At 38.2% G+C, this 13,792-nt stretch overlaps 1 protein-coding gene across 4 annotated transcripts in view; it reads right to left on the bottom strand.

Moving 5' to 3' along the window:
• ADAMTS19 (ADAM metallopeptidase with thrombospondin type 1 motif 19) overlaps positions 1–13,792 on the bottom strand; it is a 226,270-nt gene that overhangs the window by 24,010 nt on the left and 188,468 nt on the right. For all 4 annotated transcript variants that reach the window (XM_053567390.1, XM_053567391.1, XM_053567393.1 and 1 more), the window contains 2 exons: positions 4,892–5,027; positions 931–1,135 (listed from right to left, as the gene is read on the bottom strand). In XM_053567390.1, coding sequence (XP_053423365.1) covers positions 931–1,135; positions 4,892–5,027 — 341 coding nt within the window. The remainder of the gene's footprint in view (positions 1–930; positions 1,136–4,891; positions 5,028–13,792) is intronic.

Here is a 13,792-nt window from a genome sequence, read left to right as displayed (position 1 = left end):
CATGGAAGAAGTTTTAGAAACTATATTACCTAAGCCACTTTATCCTAATTTTCAAAAGAGTGGTAGCTACCTACTTTAGCATAGCATTTTTTACTTATCATTTTTACAGCCCATCAAATATTCTGTAATTGAGTAGACAGAGGGATGTTTCTGCCCTGGGTGTGTGTAGGTGTGTGTTTGCACATGTGTATGAGTATGTTTATGTAGCCTAAAATAATTCAGGGCTGTCAGTAAATACAAGCAATGAGTGGCTTTTATTATGATGCAAAGATACGCATCATGATCACAGACGATCATCATTGTGGTTTGGTGTGAACACACACTGTAGGCTACATGCTAGCTGGGATTGGGAGCTTGGGGGTGCAGTGAGTTAGACAGACTTGAGTTCAAAGACAAACTCCATCACTTAGATCAGATTTAGGGTAAGCTATTTAAATTCTCTTAGCTATATTGCCCTCACCACATATAAAGTGATGAAAACTTAATTTTTTTGTTGCTTATTAAATGCAAATAATAGAGTAAATATGAAGTAAAGCACTTCATACTCACATAGAATTATTTTTAAATATTTTCTTTCTTCTTTCCCTTTAAATGTTCGTGGATATGTGATGCATCAAATGTTTATTTTAATATGTGTCCACTTAAGAGTGCACTCATAGTATATAAAAAAGCAGAATTCTATAATATGTATAAAATCAACTGTTGCTTTTATTATAATATTTATAACAAAGAGTAAATATTTTTATCTTTTTCTATTTTTAAGGTTGTTTATGAGTATATTCCTTTCATTATCAGCAAAATTACTAGGTATAGTATAGAATAATGCCTGCTGCCAAGCAGAGATTCCAGACATGATCCGATTTGACACGTACAAGCGTACAAGCTAAGAGTCAGAGAAGGACCAGAGGAAATAATGGGCTGTGTGCACACCTCAGACCACACTCCTGCCTCCCACACGGTCATGCAGTCCTGGCCCTCACAGCGCTGGGCAGAGGCGGGCTTGGGCCCCGTGCAGTCCCTCTCCCGGGCTCTAATCAGAGTTCCGTTGCTCAGCTGCTGAGTACAGGCCACTTGCCTGCTCTGCATCCCTTTTCCACAAGTTCGTGAACACGGGGTCCATTCTGTCATCATCCATCTGAAAATAAAGCAAAAGTCACTGGAAACAAGGTAAAAAGATCCCTACCAACCGTATACCTTACAGAGTGTTTTTCTTTTTCTTTTTTTTTTTGTAGAGACAGAGTCTCACTTTATGGCCCTCGGTAGAGTGCCGTGGCATCACACGGCTCACAGCAACCTCCAACTCTTGGGCTTCCGCGATTCTCCTGCCTCAGCCTCCCGAGCAGCTGGGACTACAGGCGCCCGCCACAACGCCCGGCTATTTTTTGGTTGCAGTTTGGCCAGGGCTGAGGTTTGAACCCGCCACCCTCGGCATATGGGGCTGGCGTCCTACTCACTGAGCCACAGGCGCGGCCCCAGAGTGTTTTTCTTTTCTTTTCTTTCTTTTTTTTTTTTTGTAGAGACAGAGTCTCACTTTATGGCCCTCGGTAGAGTGCCGTGGCCTCACACAGCTCACAGCAACCTCCAACTCCTGGCCTTAAGCGATTCTCTTGCCTCAGCCTCCCAAGTAGCTGGGACTACAGGCGCCCGCCACAACACCCGGCTATTTTTTGTTGCAGTTGTTGTTGTTGTTTAGCTGGCCTGGGCTGGGTTCAAACCTGCCAGCCTCGGTGTACGTGGCTGGTGCTGTAACCACTGTGCTATGGGCGCCAAATCTATTCTTTGTATTTTAAATTTATAGACCACAGTTATCAGGGCCACTTAAGAAAGGGAAACTGAGGTGCACATAGGTTTTTTTTTTTTCTTCTTCTTCTTCTTTTTTTTTTTTTTCGTAACTTACCACAGGTCACAAGATCAAGGAGCCAGAAATTGAAATGAGGCTGTAGACTACCTCACAATGAGAAAAGTGCAGTCTTAGCAAACCCACAGACGACTGTGACTGAGAATCCCCCTTCTGGGGAATCACCACGGCAGATGGATCTACCACGGAGGATGAGAGTTCGGTCACTGGCTATACCCTTCCAGATAGAGTTTACTGTGCTTCTTCAGCCTCGCCACTGTCTAATGTGATGTGATCATAGATATATGTGAGTGACAGACACAGGACTCAACCTAAAACTACCCCATTTCATAGGACCTTAGGATTCCAATATTATTTTTTTGATTTCATTGATTCAATCATTTATATAATACATATTGTAGTACGTACATAGAAATCTTTTCTTTTCCCAAATGATGATTAGCTCAGTGATATGCGTCATTTCCATTTCAATGAATTAGGATCTACCCTAGGAATCACTGATTTAAACACCTCCACAGGTTAATTTCAGGAGAGAACCAAGAATTATTCCAGAAAAAGGATTCCTAAAATTTGACATTTATATGATTCCTGTCAATATCCTCCCTCTATTATCCATTCCTTGGACAATCTCACAGGGGAACCCAAGCTGAACTGTCTGCACAGTTTTATTTCAGCATGGTATAGGGAATCAGAAAACCCGAGGTTACTGGGGGTACATGACTAGCTATTAGATTTTTTAAAATAATACTTAACAGCTGTAAATTCTTATTCTCTCATTTGTAAAAGAGTTCATTATTATATTCCCTATATACAATAGGTACTCACCATATAGTATATAATACATTGCAGTCTATTTAAAATGATTTATACTTATTCACACATTTTTCTAGCTTAATATTCCACTTGTTTGGAAAATAAATGCCACGTTAAGCTTGCTTCCCAAACATTTTCTATTTCCACCCCATGGCATTGTTTATATAGTATTCTCGGCCTAGTTTCTTGACAGTCAATTCCAAGCCCCTCCCACCTAGAAGGGTTCTCCATCCTACCAAGGGATTAATCTTTCTTCTGCCCTGTCACCTAACTAGCAGCCCTCACACGACTCATAGATACTCCCTAAAGAAGTGAGCAGGTTTAGAGTCTACCTAAACAATTTGGCCTTCTGTTCCTCTAAGGCATAGAATGGAGTGTGGTTCTTTTTTTGTGTCTGTAACTCTTCCAACATACTAGCTTTTCATTACATGTGTCCTGAAATGGAATTTGTGCTTCTCTCTGTTTTATAGAAATAACCTCAATTATTCTGGATTTACTTAAGCCCAACTATTCCTAGCAATTGATTCATATTTTGGGGAGTCACATCCTCTTATAACCTAGTTATTGCATCTGTAAAATAGTTTACTTGTTAAGAACTTTATGCTTCTATTTCTGAAAAGGGAAAAACTTGTACAATAACATTGGTATTCCAGTACTGACTCTTCCAAGCAAACGCTTGTTTGCTGTTCTATCAAGTATGATGCAGACCTACCATTTTGCTTGGGAGTCCCCCAGTGGATTTTTTTCTAATGTGAATATTTTTTATCTTCCAGATTTAGTTTAGTTTCTACTTCATATTCTGTGGAAGAATATGAAATAATAGGAAATAATCACAATTTAAGTCCATCTATGTATCTGTACTTCCAAATACAGAACCCAGAGTCACTACTGAGAAGTATCAATATTTGCAATTTCAAAGAGTTTCATATTTTTAAGTAAAATAGACTCTGAGATACTTAATATAATTCTAAAAGTTACTTTTTCTATTCCTGTGAAAACTGCTCCAAATAAGAACCAAAATGTAAGATGCATTTTAATGAGAGAAAATATTTTTATATTTTAGAATTTATCTAACTTAGAATGATCTCATTGCTTTCTGTCTAAGAGGCCTACTTCTTACAAAGCTGTTTACTACCACATCAGTCTATTTTATATTTGGCATACAGAGTGCTATCAGACCATTTGGCGACTTTTTCAGTACATAAGGATGGAAAGTAGAAGGTTTCTTACAAGATTGGAGAAAGAAAAAAGGGAGAAGAAATAAAGATTGTGCTCTGCCAGTAAATCTTGGCAAGTTTTCCTGTGATGACCCTTCATAACTGCCCATGTCCATTTCTTACTTTCCAATATTTTGGTTAACCTCACTGACATTAATTCTTGGTGGTTCAAAATATACTGCCTCCCTTTCCAAAGGAAGGAAAATAATAATCTCTAACAAAAAGACTTCAAGCCTCCAGCTGCAAAAATTTCTCACTCGGAAATGTACTGACCTTTTAAAACTATTCTTTTTACCAAGTCATTATCCGGGGGCATTTTCCCCCCAAGATAGCTGAGGTTAATGAATGAATAAATGGCATGGATTGCATACTCTGCTTTTTTTCAGACGAAGTTTTGAAGTGAGAAATATGTTCTAGTCCATAAATCCAGCTCCTTCAAGATTCCTGATGTATCAGAACACCGTATGGTTCTTCGATCAAAATGGAAAAAAATAGAGGGCATATAAAACCAATGGTGTTTGAAATATTTTAAGAAATTATTTAATCTAAGATAATTAAGGATTTTCATGTCTAAAGGAGACAGAGAAAGAAAAAGAGAATATTTAGGAAAAGTTGTAATAAGGAGGATCCAGGTTCTTTAGCTGACAGGGCAAAGACAAAAATACTGCTTAGATATCAGCCCATCGCTGAGTAGAAAGGACCCCAGAACCTGACTGTAGGTAACAGTAAGTGCCTAGGTTTCCCTTTCTGATTGCTGCATCATGAAAACACTTTACCAGTTCACACACTTTTGGAGTTGGGCTGAAAAGCATATCCTCAAAAAGGTGCAGCACAGATGGCCATTCCTGAACACATATTAACACAGTTTTCTCTACAGCCCATCCTTTCACACCGCATTCTTCCCTCTTATTCTTTCAGAAACACACATGTGCCTGAGGCTAGGATTGTTAGAGCAGGCATTCAAAAGACAGGAAAAGTTTTACGACCTCTGGAGTAAGGTTACCTCATTTGACATGGCTGCTCATTGCACTTTCGAATCTGTGGCTCTGGCTTGGTTAAGTATTTGCATTTCTTGTTGTCCACGATGCTGATATTTTTGCTCATGATTTTTGTACAGGACACTGTGGTCTTCCTTTCCCCTGAAAAATACAAAGGAATGGTAGGCCTTTGTGTCATAGATTTAGGAGGTCATCATACGCTTGTTATACTTCGCAAAGACATTTTAAACAGATTTTAGGTTAAGTCAATGATGATGATATTATTTACAATTTAAATAACAAAATGCACTTCTAGACTTAAAGAGGATGAATAATAGTTCTTTTTTCCTCTTCAGCAATTAAATGACAAGTTTTATGCATGAAGTTACCATGACATAACTTACAAGATATTAATTGAAGACATCTTTGTAAAGGATTGTGGCCATCTTTTACTATTAAGAGCTGTATTTGCATAAAACTTTAGGAGTCCGGTCTCCCTAAGGGGCCTTCCTGAAAGCATAAACATACACGTGCATTCTGTCATCTGCACATCATCAGTGCTCTGCAGTGAGTTATGGGAAGCACACTTATTTTGAGTACAACACAGACCTTTATTCTTACACCTCTCATGAACATCCCAAGAATTCTAGAAATCGTGACTCTCAAATGATTGTCATCCTCTATAAGAAAAGCCATAGGACTCTTACCATCTTTCCTCAGATTTCAGAAAACTGACTTCTCTATTTTCTCTGGTGTGACGAAGTCTGGTTATAGGAAGTGTAAATGACAATGTGTCTGCTGTATTCACTTGGCTGATAGCCCCGTGAGCACATTTTCTGGACAAGACTTATACTTTTTATCTCACACTTAAAAAAGCTGGTAGATCTGTGCTAATTTGTTTTTTTATAAAAGTCTTATATATAAATTTCCCATGAGTAAAAAACAGATCAACATCTGTCTAAGATTTAATAAGCTAATTTAATTTATTATTTGACATTATAAAATAATTAAACCAGCCAACAAACTTAAAGCCAGATGAGTCACGAAGAATTAAGTAGAAATCACAACCCCTCTGGGTCACTACGGAGAGGCTCACTCGTTACAGTCCTTGGACTATTGGGCCAGAATCCATGTAATTAGGAAGCTGAGAACATTCATACTGGTTATGCCAAAAGTGAAAGGCCAGGCTGGTGGCAGACAGGTCATTCTGTCACTCCATTAACAGAACAAGAGGCTAGCATCAGGATTGAGAAAAGAAGGGACTCAGAAAGGAAGGTACTTTGAACAATTTGCTGTGAGGGTGGGAGGGAAGAGACAATGAAGGTAGCCAAGTAGAAGGCAAAAGAACAGCTGTAGTTTTAGGCTCTTTCCTTCATTTCCTTCTCAACAGCTTGGAGTACAGTCCCACGACAATTTGCAGCATAAAACGTGCCTGTACCTATACACATGTGTGGCTTAAATAAAAATTATATCCGTGATTATTGCATGTCATGTTATTCAAACCATTGAGATCTGTAGTTCTATCTTTTAACAGAGGTTGCACAATGGCAACCAAATGATTCCCTTTCTGGAAAGGGGGTGGTCCTATAAAAATTAACAGGAAAAACCTAATCCTACAATTTCCTACTAACAGCTAAAGATCAATCCTAGGGGGCCTCCCCCAAGCAGGCACCTCATGGGAGTTCTGTTTTGCACAGCTTCTGAACCAGCTGAACAGACAGAAAAGAGAAATAAATCTTCTTTCAAAATTGGTTTTTGAGACTCTGCTTTACAGACTTCCTGAGTAAACAGCTAGAAAAGGAACCACAGGCTTCAGCCATATCTTGAGGACAGAATTACATCTCCTGCAAGAATCCCAATACTCTGGTCTCCCCAAAGACAGGTAGAGACGCCACTCTCGGACTTTGACCTTTGGCTCAGCTTCAGTTTTTATTAACTATGTGCCATTGAGAAGAAAGAAGTGGATACAGCAGTTTCTGGACTGTGCCCCACCAATTTACAACCCCTTTTAGAACTAGCGAGCCCTCTGGCTCAGTGCCGGCTTTCCCCCCCACTCTTTCCTTGGGATGGCACGCTGCTATCTATCTCCCTGATCTCCTTTCTCCCTCCCTTTCCCTACTTCCTCCTTTCACTCTCTCACCCTCTCCCTCTGAGAAGATAATGTAAATTTTACACATTTATACCCTAATTTTTATCTGGAGAAACCTTTCTCAAACACGCATGCACTAGCTCTCTGCTAGCTCACACATAATAGTACTGGTGGGTTGCAATTTATTCTATGGGGGTCCAATACAGACAATTAAGTGTCAGGTAGGTAACATGCCTGAGTGGGAGAAAGTACGCCTCCTATAACCAGCCATAGCTGAAAAGGTGCCCTCGGAATAGACAGATGAGAGGAAAAGCATTGCCTCTCGGCAGAGGAATTAGAAAACAGGACTCCTTCTTTACAAAGAGGCAACTTTGTAGCAGGATACCTGGCCTAATAAATGAAGGATGGGCTGGACTGCAGTCCCTGTGGCCAAGGACTTTGTGTGGTGTGCAAATCACCCCGCTGCATGCAGGGGCGCAGTCCGCAGCAGTCCTATCACCGAGGGTGAAGTGTGGCATTGGCCTTCATCACACCAGTGCTCACACACACACTGACTTCAAATTTCCCAATAAACTGCTAGGGAGAAAGAAATGACTGATTCATTTTTCACATTAAGAAACATACCTTTCAAGGTAGGAGTTACCTAAATATAAATATTTGGAACAGAGTTTTGGTCGGCTTCCCCCTGGATTCCCATGCTTCAGGGGCTTCCTTACGGCTTGATCAACGTGTCTCAGATAGTATGTACAATGTAATGCTGGCATGCACAAGTGTTATTTCTATATTCTAATTTATACACAGCTAAAATAGGATGGAGATAAATGTACCTCTTATGAAATACAAATGTTAGTGTTAAAGTCTAATTTGAAGCCTTCACAGTCATAAGGCACTTTTTTACAAACTCGGTGTAGTTGCGTAAAACTAATTTAAATGGCGGCATCTTGCCAACTATAACACGCAAAAATGACAAATAGACAATAGTCAGAACACTTTTACTGAACACATAAGTAGTCTCCGAATAAATAACTCAGGGCTAGTTTTAACACATTATGTTTCTTTCCTCAGAAAATATCTAATGTTCGTTGTATTAGCCCAGGGCTAACATAGTGAAAAGAAAAGAGAAGAAAAGAACGGAACAGAAAAGAAAGAAAAGAAAATCTTTTAAGTGTAAGTATTGACATAACAAAAGGGTTATAGGTATTAGCCTCCTTTTAGGAGCATCTTAGTGGTGCTCTAAAACAATATGAAGGCTTGTGAGTATGACTTGGGACATTTCCATTTCCAATGACGCAAAGACACTCGCAATATAAGTTGTTTGGCAGGTGAGAGAAGCTTAGACCTTTTTAAAAAATTTCATTGAATAAGTCAATAGAATCAGGAGAAAAAAATGTATTGCTCAGCTACAGATATATCATGTCTATGAAAAGGTAACTAATATCTTAAAGTCATATGGAAATGTTACTGAGTTTTTGTTTTATATATTTTAATGTCCCAGCCAACACAGGAAATTTCCACTCTTGCTTCTTAACAGCAGTATCTGCAATGAATCCAGCATCGTGGAACCTGGGGACACACAGACAGTGATGAAGCAACTGGCCTTCTGCCTGACTGACCCCGAGGGCTGCAGGCTGCTGGCAGGGGTTACTCGCTTTACAGGGATTACCTTCACCTCTGGTCATTCCCACAAAATCAGTTTGGGGTAATCTGGTTGGGAGTTTTGATGTAAGCATTCCAAATTGTATATAAAATCAGTACATTGTACTCCATAAATGCATTAATGTACATGGTTATGATTTAATAAAAAAATTCAGAGAAAAAAAAAATTGGGAGGCGGTGCCTATGGCTCAAGGGAGTAGAGCACCGGCCCCATATACCAGAGGTGGTAGGTTCAAACCCAGGCCAGGCCAAAAAAAAAAAAAAAAAAACTGCAAAAAATAAAATAGCTGTTATGTAATCATGCCTTTACCAAACTGCAAAATCTGAAAATAAAAGGTAAATTTTATTTACTAACTTTGAAGAAGTTTTACTTTATTTTATGTACTTTAGTTTGAAGAAATTTAACAAAGACTAAGAATTATATTAAGTGAATCTTCTTTTTCAGTCTCATGGATGAGCTGACACTCCTTTAATGCTCTGTACTTAACCCACAAAATGGATTTTTTAAAATATAAAACTATATTCTATCCAAGAAGATCACATTTTTAGAAGTTGCATCATAAATGTTGAAACACATTCTTGGGGGTGTGTTCTGTGTTTCAATGTGCATAATTGAACTGCTTTATAAATTGTTGAACATTCAAAATTTTACAATTAAATTATTGAACTCTGTAGGACAAAGTCTCTCTCTATATACCTACACACATACACATATACGTATATGTACTATATGTATAAATTTGTGTTTATAATTTTCTTTTAAAAATTTTACTTACTAATTTTCTAATGAACTAATAATGGCCAAGTAGCATGAAATCAAAAGTAAATATACATTAATGAGGAAGAAGGACTTTTCCCGAGCATTTCTTAGAGCTTTGTAAAAGGCTGATTATTTTTTATGCACACATTTATTTGATTTGGACAACTTCTATAATCATTTCATGCCACTAACTTCTTAGCCATCCCCTTGACATTTCTATAAAATATTATTCCTTCAAGATGCGGGCTTGGTATTAAAATGCTTATTTTCACACTGTTCTCAACACCCAATATCTAATCTAACCTGACCTTGCCACTTTTATGCATACACATAATTTAATGGGATTTAATAATTTTCAAGTTGAATGTAACTGGGGTGCTATATAACAGCCAAGAGCCTCCATGAACTGCTTTCTTTTTACCTTTTAGGTCAAATCACATCTCATGCCCCATATTTTATATCCTAGTAATAAAACATCACTAATCCCACTGCCTTTGCACTTACATGTATCCCTGGAAGGCATCTGTATCTCCCACATCACTCTGTATGATGATTTTATTATTATCTGACACCCCCCCACCCCCGATGGACTGTGAGTTCTCTAAAAGCAAGAATCATGCATCTTTGGACCACCAATAGTGGGTACACAGTATTTGTAAAGCATCATGTAAATGCATGAGTGAAATATAAGCATCTAATTCAAGCCCTTAGTATTTTGTGCACTTAAAGGTTCATTTCAATATTATGTTTTCTAAAATGGTGAAAAAAATCATTTGCAAACTAACTGAGCAATTATGGGGAATACCTATCAATGAAAAATTCAGTTGATGGATTATAATTTAAGTTTTTGAAAATCAAGTTTATATAGAGTTTATGCTAATATAATGTTTTTATTCTATTCAGAAAAAGGAATACAAAATTGTATTGAATATTGTTGAAATAAAATAATACAGAGAATAAATGAAAAGTCAAAATATTCTGGTTCATTTTCCTTGGCAAATAACTTTTATTTTGATATATGCACAGTACCTATAAAATATAAAAACAGAACAAACTATATCCTTAAAAATATTCTTTCTTGTTAAGTATATTCTAGAGCAGTGGATCTCAACCTTCCTAATGTCACGATGCTTTAATACAGTTCCTCATGTTGTGGTGTCCCCCAACCATAATTTTTATTAAACATTCAAAATGTTTAAATTAAATTATTTTATGAAAATAATTTTAGGGTTGGGGGTTACCACAATGTGAAGAACTGTATTAAAGGGTCGTGGCATTAGGAAGGTTGAGAACCACTGTTCTAGAGGGTTTTAAAAAGTATACATGTTTGGGTGGTGCCTGTGGCTGAAGGAGTAGGGTGCCAGCCCCATATACCAGAGGTGGTGGGTTCAAACCCAGCCCCAGCCAAAAACTGCAAAAAAAAAAAAAAAAAAAAGTGTAAGTGTTAATACACCAACATATTGTTCTTATTTTGGTCCCAAAGGCTTGTATAACTCCTTACAATCTGGATATGAACAAGAACAATGGTGTCCAGAGCATCCCACAAAATAACACTAAGGGCATGACAGGTGTAAGCGAGACAGATTTGGACTAAGGTAAAGAATGTGAAATACTGACTTTTGTTCCCCCTTCAAATTGAATCTATTTAGGATTTCCTGAAAGTGTGCTTAACTCTTCATTTACTTCAAAAAGAGTTATTGAATTTTGGGGCACCCATTCTGTTTCATTCATCTAGCCAGCAGAGTAGCACAAATACTAGAACTAGAGTAACACAGCGAGGGCTGACTCCACACACACACCCTTCCGATACTACGGAATGACACAGCTCTGATGCCTCTGAAAACCAAGATAAGCTAAAACAGGTCTTTAATCTCTTCAAATATATTTTAGATGTTTCAGAATTCTAATGCAAAGTAAACATTTATTTTCCAAGTTTGTTTTAAGATACTTAAAAGTCAAAGGACAGGGAGCTCAAGGAGTAGGGTGCCGGTCCCATATGCTGGAAGTGCCGGGTTCAAACCCAGCCCCGGCCAAAAACCACAAAAAAAAAAAAAAAAAAAAGTCAAAGGACAAGGGTAAAGCTAAACTACAAAATGACTCACATTTTTTAAGAATTATCTTTAGACCCTGTAAAGTGATGAAAGGTTGTATGATAACTCAGGATGAACTTTTGAAAAATTTGCTTGCTATCACCAGCCTTTATTAGACATGTTAAGATAATTTTCTTTTTAAAGGAAAATGTTCATATGTTAGGATTTTCATATCTCAGAGTAACTGGCATTAATAAATTAAGATGAGTGCATAATAAATTTAGTTTGATTTACCACTTTCTGTTTTTGAGACATAGTCTAGCTCTGTCTCCTGGGCTAGAGTGCTATGGCCTTAGTGTAGCTCACCTCAACCTCAAATTCCTGGGCTCAAGGGCTCAAGCAATCCTCCTGCCTCAGCCTCCTGAATAGCTGGGACTACTAGCACCCCCCCACCATGCTTGGCTAATTTTTCTATTTTTATTTATTTTTTATTTTATTTGAGACAGAGTCTCTTTGTTGTCCTTGGTTGAATGCCATGGTGTCGCACAGCTCACAGCAACCTCAAACCCTTGGGCTCAAGCGATTCTCAGCCTCCCAAGTAGCTGGGACTACAGGCACCTGCCACAATGCCTGGCTATTTTTAGAGATGAGGTTTGATTCTGGCTCAGGCTGGTCATGAACCTGTGAGCTCAGGCTATCCACCAGCCTCAGCCTCCCAGAGTGCTAGGATTCCAGGCATGAGCCACCATGACCGGCCCCTAAATTTCTCTATTTTTAGTAGAGATGGGGTCTTGCTTTTTCTCAGGCTGGTCTCAAACTCCTGAGGTCAAGGGATCCTCCTGCCTTGGTCTCCCAGAATGCTTGGATTACAAGGCATGAGCCATGCCGGGCCTGATTTACCATTTCAAAACTTAGTTTGGGATTCTTATGGGAAGCTCATTACAATAAAAATTTAGCTGGACAACACTAGGTGTCTTTCCATTAGAGTATTGGAAATTCAATATTTCACAAATTGGAAAAATAACTTATCTCAAACACTGAAATTTTATACGGCCCTGTCACACTTTGTTATTATTTAATGTATTTCTATGAAGTAAAACAGTGCTATTAGTATTCTTTATTGGTGAAGATAAAGTTTGCATTAATCTGTTTCCAATCTTCTGTGCTTTAAACTTACTCTCATTTAATTCATGAATATGCTGAAAGATTATAAAGCTCTTTCTGGCTATAAAATCAATCATATGAAGTCAGAAATGATGTGATTCTTGAAACCTTGTCCATCCATTTTATTTATGGAGTGCAAAGAAAAATTATATTGAAAGGCCTAGAAATATTTTGGCATTGAAATAAATGCGCACTCTATTAACATATTCAGAGATAATTGGAAATTGTTGACTGAACAAAACAGGAGTTAGAAGTGAAGGTCTATTTAAGCACAAATCATACAGGAGTTGTGTATTATTAGAATGACTATTTTATAAAATTGGCCATTTGAAATAAAAATAAGAACATATCTAAATTCTTATTATTTAATAGAATACAATAAAACATGTCTTCGAAGCTAAAGAAATCCTAAGTAATCTCTAGGGCACATGTTTTATTTTGTGGAAAGAACCAACTTTAAGACTCCTGAGCTGCTCTTGAAGGCAGAGTGATGAGGAGGACAGATGACTTGAACTCAAGAGTCAAGGGTTTGAATCCTGGCTCCACCCCAATGGACCATGTGACCATTTATCTCATGGACCTTTATCTCTTTTCCTACCATACTGATAATTAAGAAGTCATGTTGAAGAAAATCTAATACTCCTTCTGACTCTGAAACTATAATAAAAGACATTATAGTCAACTTCTATTTCTTAAGGTTAACCATTGGTAAAACATATTTTAGTAATTAATTAATGTGGTTTTGGGAAAAATTTTTAACCTTAAACAATTTGCTTTTTCAAATGGAAAACTGAAAAATTCTGTTTGTTTAACTATATTTTGCTGTGTATAATGCATGCATTATTGTCTAAATTTTTGACGGAAAAATAAGATTGTGCATTATACATGGGCAGTATGGCTCAAGAATGGGGAAGCCCAAAGAGCCTCCTGGGTTTGCCATGCCCTCCCACCTAAGCCCAATAGGTGCTCAGGGTTCCTGTCCAGGAGGATCCAGGATCCGAGGGGGATGGGCCACAGTGGCCTCCACAGAGCACCGAGATCAAGGGAGTGGGTGGTAGTGCAGCTGCACAGGTGGGTTAAGGCCATGTAGAGGTGACATGGGAGTCCTGTGCAGGTCCCATGGACCCACCTGGCTGCTTCTGGGCTGAGAAGGCTCAGAAGCTCTTACCCTGCCAGCCACACATGTGCCCATCTCTGCCTTGCCCTGACATGGTGCCAACAGAAGGGC

Source organism: Nycticebus coucang, chromosome 17 (genome assembly GCF_027406575.1).
Source record: "Nycticebus coucang isolate mNycCou1 chromosome 17, mNycCou1.pri, whole genome shotgun sequence".
Lineage (NCBI taxonomy): Eukaryota > Metazoa > Chordata > Mammalia > Primates > Lorisidae > Nycticebus > Nycticebus coucang.
Note: the sequence above shows the minus strand (reverse complement) of the source record. Positions and strands in the feature narration are given on the sequence as shown.